The following is a 15,676-nucleotide window of genomic DNA, read 5'->3' as shown; positions in this document are numbered from 1 at the left end:
AAACATGAAACTAGAAGTAATTCTACCAAAAGGCATGGATGACTTCTCAGCTAGACTACGGTGGTTGGCAACCAGTCACAGTATGGCTTTTTCTGTAGTCTGGGTTACAAGGAATGCCAAAGACAATGGAATTTCTAGATTTTCCGAATAAAAATCTTTCTTGGCATGAACTCGGAACCAAACACATATCCCAGGACTCTTGAAGAATATACAGAATCCTGGCACTGGAGAGATATCTCGGCAGTTAGCAGCACTTAATGAGGATGAGTTGGGCTCCCAGTACCCTCACTGAAAAGCTCACTGTTGTCTGTAACTCCAGTTCCAGGGGACTGGACTCTCCTGACCTCCATGGGCACTAGGCGGTACACATGAACTCACAAGAAGATTACTTTGTAAGATATCCACTGGGTCTGCAAGACTGGCCGTGGCAGCGACCCGATTTCAGCACCCCATCACTGTTGTGTGTTTCTTTTCTCTCCCTTTACTGCCCAAACAACACGGATACTATGAGGAAGCTGCTGTGTTTCAAGGCGCAATTAAAAAGAATACTGTCAGAACCAGTTTCTTCTCAAAATATTGTTTCTGCTTTTCGTGACACATTTATGTTCTTATATAACTTGCTTTTGTTGTTCCTTTTTGTATGTGCTACAGACTGAACCCAGGGCTTTGAGCACACCATCACTAAGCTATGCTCTTTTCCTTTTCTCTGTAAACAGAAAAAGTGTATAGCTAATAGCTTGATGTTGAAAGATCTTTATTGTTTGCTTCTATTATTTCTACAATGTTGCTCTTGTCAGTTACCATTTACACTGTATTTTGGAACCAAGGTAAGCTGCAAAAATTGTCCTTTAGCCTCCTGACCTTGTCAAGTGGTCTTTGCTGGCTCGATCTAGACAGAGATGAAACAGTAAAAATACTTAAATTCCTCTGGCACACATCTATGTTTGAACCACATCAACAAGAACGGGAAAAAAATTGCCAGGTGGTGGTGGTGCACACCTTTAATCCCAGCACTCAGAAGGCAGAGGCACGCAGATTTCCAAGTTCGAGGCCAGCTTGTTCTACAGAGCGAGTTCCGGACAGCCAGAGATACACAGAGACACCCTATCTCAAAAAACAAAACAAAACAAACAAACAAAAGGAAGGATAATTTGTCTCAATGCTGTAAAAAAAAATCACTGTTTTTAAGTGAATGAGAAGTTGGGAAAATGTGAGGTTTTTAAGAAGTATGTTGGAAATGGAAGAATGTTAAGTATTCTGAGAAATATGGTGGATGTATGTCATAACTCGTGAGAAAGAAAAAGCTGAATATAGGTTTTTTTTTCTATCTTTTTCTGAAAGAGATTCGAAACAGTTCACAGGTTGGTATGTTTGCTTATTTTCAGTGATGAGAACTGAACCTGGGTACTCATACATGCTTGGTAAGCAAGCCACACTGAGCTATACTGCAGCCCTGTAAGTTATGCTTTTGATCTATATTGTTTGAATCATCAGTCAGACAGAAGCACATTACAACTGACTGCTGTATTTCTTCAGCTACAGTTTCCTTTCTCTTCAAAAAATCTTGTCGTATGTCCTGGAGTTTCTGAGAGACTGGACTTTGATGATGACATTGATGTGATGCTGTGTGACATTTTGTTTACTGTAATTTGTATGAACTGGTTGACAACTGAATCTAGATGCTTAATCACACCATATTTGTTATTTTTAGGGAGAGAAAAAACTGCTGCATAATTGTACTGGGATACTTTACTGTATCTGGTTAGCTTTCTTTTTGAGATATTAATAACCATTGATGATTAATGCCTGGATCCATTAACTTATGAGGGGTAAAATGTGATGACATTTTCAATCTCTTAGTTTTCATTAGTTCAAGAACTTCACACCAGAGACATTTTAATCTACTTGGCTCTCAAGTGGTACAGTTAAATATAAAACAGATTATCTATTAGTTTATTCTTCCCCTTCATTGAGCAATTAATGAGTAGGCTCACAAGAACATTCCAGTTATGAACAATTAGTTTTTAATATGTTAATATTGGTTATGTTTCCTATCAAATGCTTCAACGAACCTATACTAAAATGATTATATAGTTCTTTAATACTAATACAGTAAATACTTAAGTTTTATATTTATTTTTGAGGCAAGGGTCAGGCTAGCCTCAAGCTCATGTTCTTCATGCCTCATCTTCCTAAGTACTGGGATGACAGGTGTGAACCACCAGTGACAAGGGTATAAATTCATTTTTGATATAAAGCCTGTCATGTATTTTTAGCAACTCGATAATGGTATTTGTTTAATTTGAGGCATTGGGGATTGAACCCAGGGCCTTAAGTGTGGTAGGTAAATACTCTAACATGGGTCCAAACCAAAGCCCATGGAGATAATCTTTAAAAATGCTATGTGCAAGAAGACCTGCACAAGATCAATCTGGCCAACATTCCAGCACGGAAGAGGGAGGAGCTCGCAAGCCCCACCTCTTGCTGAAGGGTGGCTGACAGAGATGCTTCTGGGAGAGGGGAGGACCCTGCTAAGGGTGTGGCCCCTGGTGTCAATCACACTCCACTGGGCTGACAGTGATGCTTCTGGGAGAGGGGAGGACCCTGTTAAGGGTGTGGCCCCTGGTGTCAATCACACTCCACTGGACTGACAGAGATGCTTCTGGGAGAGGGGAGGACCCTGTTAAGGGTGTGGCCCCTGGTGTCAATCACACTCCACTGGACTGACAGAGATGCTTCTGGGAGAGGGGAGGACCCTGTTAAGGGTGTGGCCCCTGGTGTCAATCACACTCCACTGGACTGACAGTGAGCTTCTGGGAGAGGGGAGGACCCTGTTAAGGGTGTGGCCCCTGGTGTCAATCACACTCCACTGGACTGACAGTGATGCTTCCGGGGGAGGGTGTGGCCCCTGGTGTCAATCACACTCCACTGGACAGACAGTGATGCTTCTGGGAGGGGGGAGGACCCTGTTAAGGGTGTGGCCCCTGGTGTCAATCACACTCCACTGGACTGACAGTGAGATTCTGGGAGAGGGGAGGACCCTGTTAAGGGTGTGGCCCCTGGTGTCAATCACACTCCACTGGCTCCACATCCGTGAGTATACAGGCAGCACACACTGCACAATAAAATATTGTTGTAATAATAAAAGTGTAAAAATAAAAAAGACAGGAACTTTAGAACAAGTGGGAAATGGGGATGGATCTGGGAGGAGTCCGGGAGAGTAGTGGGGTGAATATAATCAAAACACTTTGCATTCATGCATGAAATTCTCAAAAAAGTAATAAAAATATTATATTTAAATTAAAAATAAAAATACTACATGATTCAGATTACAAATACTTCGTTTGGGCTGGACAACGCTTTTCTCATATTGCCACTGTTAAGTTTTGGTGTCAAGGTTAAGAAAGACTCAAACTGATCTCACAGTGTTTATTTGGTTTTCTATGCTATGAGATTGTACAAGACTGGAATGTTTTTATTCTTGCATGTTTAATAAAATTTGTAAACCTGCCATGACTCACTGATGTTTGCCTCTTTGCTTTCTAAAATGTTTGAACTTGAAAATTATACACACACACACACACACACACACACACACACACACACACACACACACACAGGTAAAAGTTCATAGATTGTTAAGTACAAACTTTGATTCATTATCACAAGAGCAGCTTCACCTCCCATACATTACCTCAGCTTGACCCTGAGTTTTGCAAGAGAGCTTATGAGTCAGTGGGAACAGTAAATATATTAAAATAACTGCAGCCTGTTGGCAGGAGCAGTACTTAGCAGGTCTGGAAGATGCTGTTTTCAATCTCATTTGGCAGGAAAAGTCTGAAAGATGTTATTATAAACCGAATTCAGCAAGCAAGACAATTGAGCCAGTGTTCACCACAGGAGCTTCTTAGAAACACTGGGGTTGGGATGGAGGCGTTGAGAGTTTTTGGTTTTTGAGGTGCTGGGGTTGAGCCCAGGGGATGGTGTTTGCCAAGTTAGCATTGAATCACTGAATTACGTCCCCAGTCCTGAAAGGTGGGGCAAGTGTACAAAAAAAAATTATAAAATACAGTCTTTCTCTGCTTCAGTGCAGTTGATTTGTGAATGGTGTAAATTCTTACCGTCCATTTCACTTGTGAAGGCCTTTGTACCTCCACTGCATCTATGTTCCTGTTCAGATAATAAACTACTTTCAGAGTTCTGAGCTTATCTTGGCAATTTCACAATTCAGGGGAGAAAAGAAATTGAGACAAGGTCTCATGTAGCCCAGGCTAGCCTTGTAATCTTGATCTTCTTGCCTGTTTCTCACATGTTAGGATTACATGAATATGCTAACATAATAGATACATATAGACAGACAGATACATAGTTGAGAGAATGAGAAAGAGAGAGAGAGAGAGAGAGAGAGAGAGAGAGAGAGAGAGAGAGAGAGAGAGAGCGAGCGAACAAGCGCACAGTTTCTTCAATACTATGGAACTTTTCTGGAAGCAAACAAGCCATATCAAGTTCTTTCCCTACTGTGGACTTTCTGATAACACATTTTCCACAGCTGTTATTGTATATTCTTTTTTTTTTTTTTTTTTGGTTTGCGCCACCACCGCCCGGCTTGTTATTGTATATTCTAACAGCTAAAAGCTTAGCAGTGTACAAAACCAGATGCGCACACCACCATACAACATAACTCTTTGCGTACCATAAAGTTCTAATTCTCACCATAATTAAAGTAGAACACAAACTAGAAATGACACTCTACCTATTAGAATGTAAAAAATATAGACTAATAAAATCAATTTGGGCCAGAGAGCTGGCTCATCAGGTAAAGATACTTGCGGCCAAGGCTGACACCCTGAGTTCAATGCCCACAACACACATAGTGGTAGGAGAGCACAGATGCCTGAAAGTTGTTTTCTGACCTCCACAAACATGCTATGGCAAGCACATCACTTCCCTACAAAGGAAGTAAGTAAATAAATATAACTTTAAAAATAACATAAGTTTCTGTAACTGAGAGCCAAACATTCCTCCATACCTAGGTCAGTGGGAGAGTTTATGGTGATCCATCTCGTTGAAAATGTACAAACCATGAGAGGAAACTACAAATGTGCTGACAGTCTTGACTGCAGAGACGCAACTACAAGACGCTAATTGCAGAATAATTTGTTTTAAAAAACTGTATGTGTGTGGATGTTTTGCTTGCACATATGTCTGTCCATGTGACCCATGCACACAGTGCTTACACCATGCTAAATAAAGAAGACATTGAATTCCCTGGAACTGGACTTACAAACAGTTGTGAGCTGCAATGTGGGTCCTGGGAATTGAACCCAGGTGCTCTGGAAGAGCAGTCGGTGATCTTAACCAGCTGAGCCATCTCTCCATGCCCTTCAACATAATTTCTTTAATAGCATTCTAGAAATAACCTCAAATGTTCATGAAGAGGGGGAACTGGCTGAGTAAAACTGCAGTGAACAGTGCAATCGCACTGTATTCTAAACAGAGGAATGAGTAGAGCTTGACACACTGATACGAACTACCCAGACAAAACATTAACTGACAAAATGCCATTTGAATAATATAAGGCCACTGACATATAAAGGAAAAAGTAATCATATGTAATATGAACATTTATAAATAAATTGAGTACTTGGGGAAGCAGAGCTGAGGTGTGGGGAGGACAGACCCTTGAAGGATTACCTACCTTTAACTGATTTTCTGTCCTGCTTGGATTCCCCATTGCAGGGTTTCTAGAAAGGAGTCCAAGCATGTTTTGAAAATCTCCAAGTTCTGAGAGCTTATCAAATTCTTGTCAAATTACAGTTTTCCTACACTAACCAATACTTAGAGGAAATAATTCACTTCTATAACTTGTTTCATAGGTAAGAAACTGGAATATCAATTTTATAGGTTATTAAAAGTCAATGTTGTCTGTGAAGGCTTTCAGTAATTACATTTTTGTCATAGCTTACTTGTGTGTGTGTGTGTGTGTGTATGGTGATGGTGTGTGAGTACACACATGCCACCGTATGCTGTGAAGGTCAGAGGACAACCTGAAAGAGTAAGGTCTTTCCTTCTTCTATGTGGGTCCCAGGACTCAGAACCAGGTACCTGGTGAGCACCTCACAACTGAGTGACTTCCAGCAATTAAAATGTGGTTCAACACCAACACAAACAACAGAGAAGTCTATCTATAAAGTTCACGATATTACATAATATTATAATCTTTTTACTACTGTATGTGTTCACAAAGGGTGCGGAGGTTAGAGGACACTTTGTGGGGTTGATGCGCTCTTCCCTTCCCCTGTACCTAAGTCCTGGGGACCAAACTCAGGTCACCAGGCTTCTTGCACAGCAAGCACCTTTTCTTTCTTTCTTTCTTTCTTTCTTTCTTTCTTTCTTTCTTTCTTTCTTTCTTTCTTTCTTCCTTCCTTCCTTCCTTCCTTCCTTCCTTCCTTCCTTCCTTCCTTCCTTTCTTTCTTAAATTTATTCTTTCTATTATCAGCTTGATACAGTATAAGTTCTTATCCTAATAGTGAAATGTGTCATTGAGGCTTACCCAGGAATTGAGTAAAACCAAAACTTGTTATAAGCCACAGTCATCCTAGGGTCCCCCCTGCTATATAGCCTCACTGGTTCTGTGGGTTGCAGTCTGATTGTTCTTTGCAAGCACCTTGACTTGATGACCCACGTGGACACGATGTGTGGGGGGGAAACCTGCCACAGCACATGTGTGGAGACTACCATCTGCTTTTCAATTCAATTCTAGAAAAAGAAGCTCTAGGATTATTTTAACTTCAGACTATGTAAAATTACTTTTTAAAATGTAATTAATTTAGTTTTAGTAATTAATAACAAAGGCAGCTTCCTATCCCTTACCAAGTTAGAGATCAACAGAGAAAGACTTGAGGGGTGAAAAGTAAAGTGAAAGACCCCAACAGCAGCGTGTGTGGGGGGGGGAGTAGTGTCTGTTAGTAAACCAGGCGGGGGGACTGGAGAGCCGCTTCCCAGAGCAATACTATACCTAACAGCTGGCTGTGCTCCCCTGTGATGGAGTTCTGACTCGGGTCTGAAAAACAAACAATTGAAAAGGATAGAAAAAATGAATGACCAAAACAAACAATTATTTAAAACTCAAGCAACAAAAGTCAAACAAGGTAATAAGCAAAAACTTAAAAAAAATTAACAAAGGGGGGGGGACCAGAAAACTCAACTAGAATGAACTATTGTAAAATAATTATCACATTCTTCAATACATTAAACATGAATTACTACATGAAACAACAATTCCACATCTATCCCCTAAAACACTTGAAAATGGGGACTCAGATACACATATAATCAAGTTTCCAGTGGCATTAATCACAAGAGTCAAAGGCAAAAACAGTCCAAGTTGTCCTCCAGTATATGAATGAGTAACTGAAATGTGGTACCCATATAGGATGTGGTATTATTTGGCTATAAAAAGAATGAAATTCTGACCCATACTCTGTAAAACACAGATGAAACTTGAAAACACTATGCTAATGTGGGGTAAAGGCAGACACAAAGGATACATATTATATGATTACATTTATATGACCTATTGATCACAAGCAAATTTATAGATACAAAAATCCCACTGGCCAGTGGGATTAGCTGAATGAAGTATGGATATTATTGCTAAATGATCAAAAGTGCTGTTTAGGGGTGATGTGAAATTCAAAAATTTAGAAGTAAGGGCAGGGAAGCACTGTAGATAAGAGCTGCCAGGAAATACACACTTAAAAACCGACTGAAAGGGTAAACTTTGTGTTGCAAATATATTACCACAATAAAAAAGTAACTAAAAATCATCACTCAGATCTGATCAGGCAACAGTACTTCATAAAGTAGAAGTATAACCTGTCAGTACCTGTGCAGTCACACTTTCTGCCGCAACTCAAAGGCAAGTCATGACCAGAGCGTTTATTACTACCAGAATACTCCAATGTGAATTAAAGATAAAGTGACTAAGCTAGCTTTGATAAAAACCTATTTCATCAATAATCTGAAAGTGGTGACAACAAGCCAAATTCCTAATGCAAGCGAGATTGACAGTCACTGCTTAACCATCAACCACTGCTTATTTTAAGGACTTGAAAAGCATTAAGGGCTAAATATGGAAACAGCCCTAAGCTCCACTTTTCGCATAGACTAAGTCTCCTGAGATGCTGAGAACTGCATCTGGCTTTCTTCTTGCAAGCATCTGAAGAAAAAAAATAAATTTGGACCATGTTCTGTGAATAATGAGAAAAATTACTTCTTTAATTTTACTAATTTCTAATTGAAGTTTTTTATTTTCTCCAATTATTGTGTTAGCAATAAGCTATTTAAAAACAGCACTGTTTTTTTTGCCAATGATAAGTATCACATTTTAAAAATATCATGTTATTAATAGTTTTACACAAAATTCAAATAATATTCTCTAAGCTTCATAAATATGCCATATATAATTAAATATAACACTTTCCCCACCCCCATTTTTCGAAACAGGGTTTCTCAGTGAAACAGTCCTAGCTAACCTGGAACTCACTCTGTAGACCAGGCTGGCCTTGAACTCACAGAGATCCGCCTGCCTCTGCCTCCCGAGTGCTGGGATTAAGGTGTGTGCCACCACCACCGGCTTTAAATATGACACTTTAAAATAAAGATCCCAGAGGTAGGGACATAGCTAGTGGTACTGGATTGGACCTCCAGTACTTCAGTAATAATAAAAAACACCTCCAAGACAGAAGAGTAAATAAGAATTCTTAACAAATTCTGGCTTCTTATCTACACTACAGTATCCCCATACACTGTCATCAAGAAAGACATAAAGTAGACACCTTATTTCCACAATTAAAGTTTTAAATGCTAAGTGGTCATTTATATTTAGTTACATTTTCAGAGAATTTTCTTCCTTAATTTGATTTTAGAAAAGAGGAACATCAAACTTGTCTATTCAATGACATCAGGGTCAACACATTAGCAAGTCAATCTCTAGCTTTTTTTTTTTTTTTTTTTTTTTTTTTTTGGTTTTTCGAGACAGGGTTTCTCTGTGTAGCTTTGCGCCTTTCCTGGAACTCACTTGGTAGTCCAGGCTGGCCTCGAACTCACAGAGATCCGCCTGGCTCTGCCTCCTGAGTGCTGGGATTAAAGGCGTGCGCCACCACCGCCCGGCCAATCTCTAGCTTTTTTAAAATGGATCTTCTCATCTAAATAAAAGACCCGTACAAATTCAAGCCAGACAGAATTTCAGCACTGAGAAGGGGAGGTGGGCACAAAGTCCCACCACTAACCAGAAAGCTACCTGCAACTGAAACATGCTAGGAGAGGGAAAAAAATCAATTTTCTCCAATGGAGTGACACTCTGTAGATCAAACAAGCTTCTGGGCAGGCCTCATGCTCAGCAACAGCTGACCAACACCAATCAGACTCCCATGTTTTGTTTTGTGTGTGTGAACACAAATGCACATTTTTTTTTTGGTTTTACATTTTTTTGTCTTTTGGGATTTTGTTTTCTTTTTGTTTTTGAGAGAGAAAGGGATAGAAAGGGTGGGAGAAAGTACATGAATAGGTAGGGAGGATCTGGGAGGACTGGGGACAGAGAAAAGAATATGATAAAACATATTATATGAAAAAAGGAAAAAATATTAAAAAAAGAAATCTAAAAGAAGATAAAGGATTTAATCTGTCATGCACCTTTGATAGCAAAGAGAAAAATGTCCAGGGGCAGTGCTCATTTGTAGAGATTTTTTTTCCCCTGAGGAGCCTTACTACTTTACCATTGCCCAGGAAATAATTACTTTCTAATTTTCTGTCAAGAATTTCTTTACTACCTCAGTCATAGCTGAGAACAGAAATATCACGGTTGGATCCAGACCACAGCAATAAAGTCAGTCATATAATTTTTATTTTTTGGTTCCCTAGTGCATATGAAACCTGTGTTTATAATACACTATAGTATCTATGAAGTGTGCAGTCACATTATATTCTTCCTTAAACAATATACATACATACCTTCATTATAAAATACTCTGTTGCTAAAGGATTCTAATGATCATCTGAGCCTTTTGTGAGCTATCTCTTCACGGGTGGAAGATCTTGCCTCAGGGTTGATGGCTGCCTTTATCAGGGTGCTACAAACTTAAGGCTGGATGGGAGGTGATGGCTACTTTTTTTTTAATTTCAGATTTTTTATTGTTTTATATAATGAAAGGAATGGATGTTTAAAAGAAATAAAAGGTACCTGGGTCAGGTGACATGTGCTTGTAATCCCAACACTTAGCAGACAAAGGCAGAAAAATTCTGAGTTCAAGGTAAGGCAAAAAGGAATATAACATGAAAAATAATCAATGTTCCACAAAATATACCCTGTAAGCACTCTCTAATTGAGCGTTCTATCTCTATGCATGTTTACTTTTGTTGTTTTTTTTTTGAAACAGGTCTCACTATGTAGTCCTCCACAGTGAAACTCCCAATCCTTTCTGAAGCTGAGGAAGGATGCCCCGTCTTCTAACGTTACATTGACCCAAGACCCACACACACAGTATTTGTTCTTCCAGTTTTGGGATGGGTGTTTTTCTTTCTGCCACTTAAGGTAGCTAGGAATGGGGGAAATGTAACTACATTATTTGAAACCAAATACAAGAGAAATTTCCTGAGATTTCATTTATTTTTCTTTAGTAACTCTAGCCTTGTAAAACAGCAGATCCTATGGGGAGCCTTTCTTTATGGTGGTAAACTATTTTCTGTCTGTAACTGATGATATATTTCTAGAGAGGAAAGGACAACTCGCCGTTATCTCCTTAGGGTTAGAAACACTGCAAGAAGTACAACTGAAGCTGCCAGAGTCTGTAATGGTTTAAAGCATGGTAGCTTAGCCTCGCTTTTCTGTTCTTGCTTCTGATGACAAATGTTGTCCTTATTTTCCAAACGTTGTGTATAGCTTCACTTCTCCCTGGAAGTCAGCTGTGTGGGGAGAAGGAATGACCTAGCACAGAAAAGTAACCTGGAGTTTCTGAAATGAGATCGAAAGCACATTTGTCAATGACAAGTGTGTTGATCTTGGGAAGGTCATATAATCTGTCTATGCATTCAAGTTTCCTTCTCATTTAGCCAATCCATTACTTATGCAGAACACTAGAAACAAATCAAAGCAGAGGTGATGTGTCTAAGCAGGAAGTGAAAGCGTCTCCACATTAAGCAGAGTTGTCTGCCCATCACGGAAGGCCCGCAGACAGTGGCTTCATGTTGCCCTTTTGAAAGTGGATTTCTAAAAGTAAGACACAATGAAATCTGTAATGATTGATCCTTCACACAAAAAAGTCTCTGGAGCATGTGATGCTTTTTGACAGCATTTCTGGTGTTTTGTTTTGGGGAAACAAGGTCTTACTTGGTAGTCAACAGAGGTCTCAAACTCAGAATACTTCATTTTCAGCATCCAAAGTGCTGCTACTACAGGCATGCTACCATAGCTGATGATTATTTGATAATCATCAATCATACCCCAATATGAATCCTACCTGTTAAAATAATGACTGATCTGGTAAGAAATGCCCACTGGTATAATAGTGGCATAACCATCATAGGAGTAACCAACTGCTTTCTGACTAGTTCTAAGGCTGCTCCCCAAGATGAAACCTACACCTGGTACCATTATTGGACCAAGAACCTGTGTCTAGACAGGCCATAGGCCATAGAAACTACTATTATTATTCTGTTAAATGGACATAGTAATAAACCAACTCCTAATGACTTAAGATTACACCCATAGATCAATGATTTTCTCAACCCTCAACTGAGAAGCTTCTATCTGCAGTAGATGATGACTAACAGGGCAAAGTGTATACAATAAGATACATAAATAAAATAATAAAAATAAAATCTTAAAAAATTAAGGTCTGTATAAAAAGAAAGCAGGCATGACAATCTAGAAAATGACCGCTTGAAACAGAGGAATGGCTGCAGAAAGACCTTATGAGATGAGATGAGAATAAGCTTGGTACACTTAGGAACTTGTAATGTGCTAAATTGTAGTGAGCAGCATAGTGTTAAAAGAGGTCAGAAAATTTGGAGGCAGCCACACCCACCCAAGTTCATAAGGACCATGAAAACATCACTTTTATTCAAAACGTGGTCTGGAGTAACTGGAAAGTTTTAAGTAGCCACACAACAAGTCTGGTTAACTGATTTAAAAAGGCCAAATGATGGCTGGATTGTAAAGGGAGTAAGAACAGAAACAGAGGGCTGGAGGGATGTCTCAGCTCTTAAGAGTGCTTGCTGCTCTTACAAAGGACCTGGGTTAAGATCTTAGCACCCATGATGGTAGGCTCACAACTGCCTATTACTCTCATTCTGGTTCCAAGGGAACTGACACTGTCTTCTGGAAAGAGAAAGAGAGAGACAGACAAAGAGAGAAAGAGAAAGAAACCAAGAACACACAAATGAACACCACAGATAGAGGGAGTACTTAGAAGAAAGGTGTGAGCTGTCCTTTTCAATGAACAAGTAAACAAGGTTAATCCACAGCATAAACAGGGCGTGACAGCACGGTGTAAGAGACTAGTGCAGGGGGGGAGAAAGAGCATGGACCACAGGAGGCCGTCGAGGACACAATCAGGACTTCTGGGTTACTCTGAGGATGACAGGAAGCCACTGGAAGGCTTTATGTCTCCACAGGATCACTACAGCTGTTATCAAGGACAGACTGCACCATAAATGAGGAGGCAAAGGAGGTAGAGTTAGAAGGCCTTGACTGAGGTCAGAAAGTACTGAGGATAATGAGTAGTGGTCAGAGTTGAGTGTGAGGACCACAGAAGACTAGGAAAGGGCAAGTGACCTAGCTCAAGAGGCCAGCTTTCAGTCACTTCCCAGTGAAGCTAGGTAGAGGAGTCTATGCAATGACAGGTCAGTGGCATGGATCTCTTGGTTAGGTGTGAGCTAATAAATACAGCAGCTAGTAAAAACATTAAGAATTCACTTAATGAGAAGCAATTCAAATGTCCACTGTTGAATGAATAAACAAAATGTAGTATATCTGTACAGTTAAATATTTGGCCTTGAAAAGGAAGGTAATTTGGACACAAACTTGTGGGGGGGATATTGGATCACACTGTGAACCCCGAGTTTGCATTTGTGTTAGTTACATAAAATTAACCTTGGGGCAGGAGGCTGAATGAGCAAACTAGTTGACAGACAGTAATCATAGAGCCTCAGAGGGCATCCAGGAGAGATAGAGAGACACAGGAAGTAGTAGGGTGGGGTTTGGAGTGGCACAGCCTTTTTTGGTTTGGCAAAGCGGATGCATGGGTCTTCTGTGGACGCCAGCAAGGAGAGAGGGTTAGCTAGTTTCTACTCAGCCTCTCTGAGCTTGCAGGTTTTCACCCTAGCCTTTGAATCTTGAGTCTTATTCATAATTAGAATGATAAGAGATTTAGTTAAATCTCCTTTAACAGGAGCAGAATTCTCACCAGGCTGCGGCCTGAGTGGCCAGGCTGCTGCTAGAGAAACAGGTCGGTAACCTCAAAGTTGCAATCGCTGGCTGAGATAGCAGTATATTAAGGCGCAGCCACTGTGCCCAAATTAACACAAACTACAGGATGGATGAAGTTATTTCATTTATGAAATAACTCAGTCCCATGGACACAAAAGGCAAGTGTCTTATGAAGATCTGAAGCAGTCACTCAGAAACAGGAATGATGGTTCCTCAGATCTGTAGGGAGGAAAGTGACTCACACAATGCAAACATTCTGAAGCTCTTTTGTAGAGCAATGCAAATACACTTCATACAATTGAATTGTACATTTAAAAACTGAGCTGAGCATGGTAGACTATATGCCTATAATCCTAGAATCTGAGGAAGGAGAATCTCAAGACTGAAGAAGCTTGGGCTACTCATGATGAGAGTCTGTATCAGAAAGACAAAAATAAAAAAATGTAAAATTGGAGTAAGATTTATGTTACACTTTGTCACAATTCAAAAAACAATAGATGACTGTGATGATTTTTGTTTGGGGAGTGTTTTTTGGTGATAGTGGGGATTGGTGAGGCAGGATTGAGACAGACCCTCACTATGAAACCCAGACTTGCTTCACAATTTCCTGCATCAGCCTCCTGAGTGGTGGGATCACCTTATAGTAAAGCCATAAATCCATGGGAGTCTGTTTAAGAAGTATTAGGGAAATTTATTAAGGTAAATTAAGGAAATACACTCATGAATACAGAACAGAGTAGACAGCTGAAGTCATCCTGTGATCTGATGGGGAGTGAATCCACCTCGCAGGCAGGAGCAGGGAGAAGGAGCATGTGACCCTTCTCCCTTTCCTTTTTTTAAAAAAATTTTTATTTTATTTACTTATTTATTTATTTATTTTTAATTAAGAGGTTTTCTATTCATTTTATACACCAACCACAGATTCCCCTGTCCTCCTCCTCCAACCCCCCCCAGCTTTCACACCCCAACCCACCCTCCATTCCCACCTCCTCCAAGGCAAGGTCTCCCATGGGGAATCAGCAGAGCCTGGCACATTCAGCTGAGGCAAGTCCAAGCCCCACCTCCCTGCACCAAGGCTACTCCCTTTCCTTTTAAGAGGTACAATGGAAGGAAGCACTGCCTCCTTCCAGCCCTATAGCTCAAGGTCATGGGCGGAGCAAATACCACTACATTTCCCCTTTTTGTCTAAATAAGAAGGTTCTAAACTTAATGTAAACTATATACAATAAGAATAATTATCAAGTATTGTCCAGGAAAAACAAAGGTAATAACATAAACAAAAATGGAACTACAACCAACAAGAACAACAACAAACAAGAAAGACATGCTAAATGTCCAGAATATAGGTAAATGGTAAATCACCAAGATTACTCCAATAGCTGTCCACCTTGAAGATTCTAAACTCTAGTACTAATATGTTCTAGCTAAGATACGAGAAAATTGTAACCGTAACTACATTATAGTTTTGGTAAACAGACTGTGGTTTTCATTTACAGCATTCAAAAGTCTAAAATAAGGGCTCAGTTTTGTTACTTTTAATATTTTCTGTGTTCATTAGTTTTTCAGCAGCTTGGTCTCCCAAGTCACAAGACAGTATGAGCTCACTACACACTTCAGAGAAGATGACGCATCATGTAGCTTAAATATAAAACCACCTAATGCAGCTACAAACATTACTAATGCAATTCCAGTATTTCTGGAAAAAAGCTGAAGGATCAAATTTGAAAACTGTCCAATGTAAGACCTTGATTAACTTGGAGAATTCTAACATATGGTTTTAAGGACAGCAGTTAGGTAAAATGGAAACTGCTAAAATATAAGACTTCCATCCATTGCTATCAGGACTGATATTTAAATTAAAAAGCTAGTGAAAGCAGAGACTGTAAAAAAAATACTTACAGGGCTGGTGAGATGACCCCATGGGTTAAGATACTCACTGCCAAGCTTGAGGACCTGAGTTCCACTCCTGGAACCCACATAAAAATGGTTGTCCTCTGACCTCCCCCGTTACAGCATGTGCTTGTAAATGAACAGTTTAACCACTATTTTATAAGTACAAACATGTTTTTTGATTCATCAATCATTTGATAGAAGCTATACAACTTTGCTGATTGAATTTACTCTCTTTTTTTTCTTACCCGAATCATAAATATTAGGCAGGCATATGCCTATCATTTCTAATTTTCA

General features: G+C 39.7%; 1 protein-coding gene across 3 annotated transcripts in view; it reads right to left on the bottom strand.

The window, feature by feature from the left end:
- Nucleotides 1-15,676, bottom strand: part of Slc12a6 (solute carrier family 12 member 6) — a 90,563-nt gene that overhangs the window by 37,952 nt on the left and 36,935 nt on the right. For 2 of the 3 annotated variants that reach the window (XM_052722553.1, XM_052722555.1), the window contains exon 2: nt 7,019-7,063. The exons of the other annotated variant lie outside the window; for it this stretch is intronic. In XM_052722553.1, the coding sequence (XP_052578513.1) occupies nt 7,019-7,063 (45 nt within the window). The remainder of the gene's footprint in view (nt 1-7,018; nt 7,064-15,676) is intronic. 3 annotated transcript variants of the gene reach the window in all.

Source organism: Peromyscus californicus, unplaced genomic scaffold (assembly GCF_007827085.1).
Source record: "Peromyscus californicus insignis strain IS unplaced genomic scaffold, ASM782708v3 Scaffold_7__1_contigs__length_154581171, whole genome shotgun sequence".
NCBI lineage: Eukaryota > Metazoa > Chordata > Mammalia > Rodentia > Cricetidae > Peromyscus > Peromyscus californicus.
The sequence above is the reverse complement of the archived record's forward strand: the minus strand, read 5'-3'. Positions and strand labels throughout refer to the sequence as shown.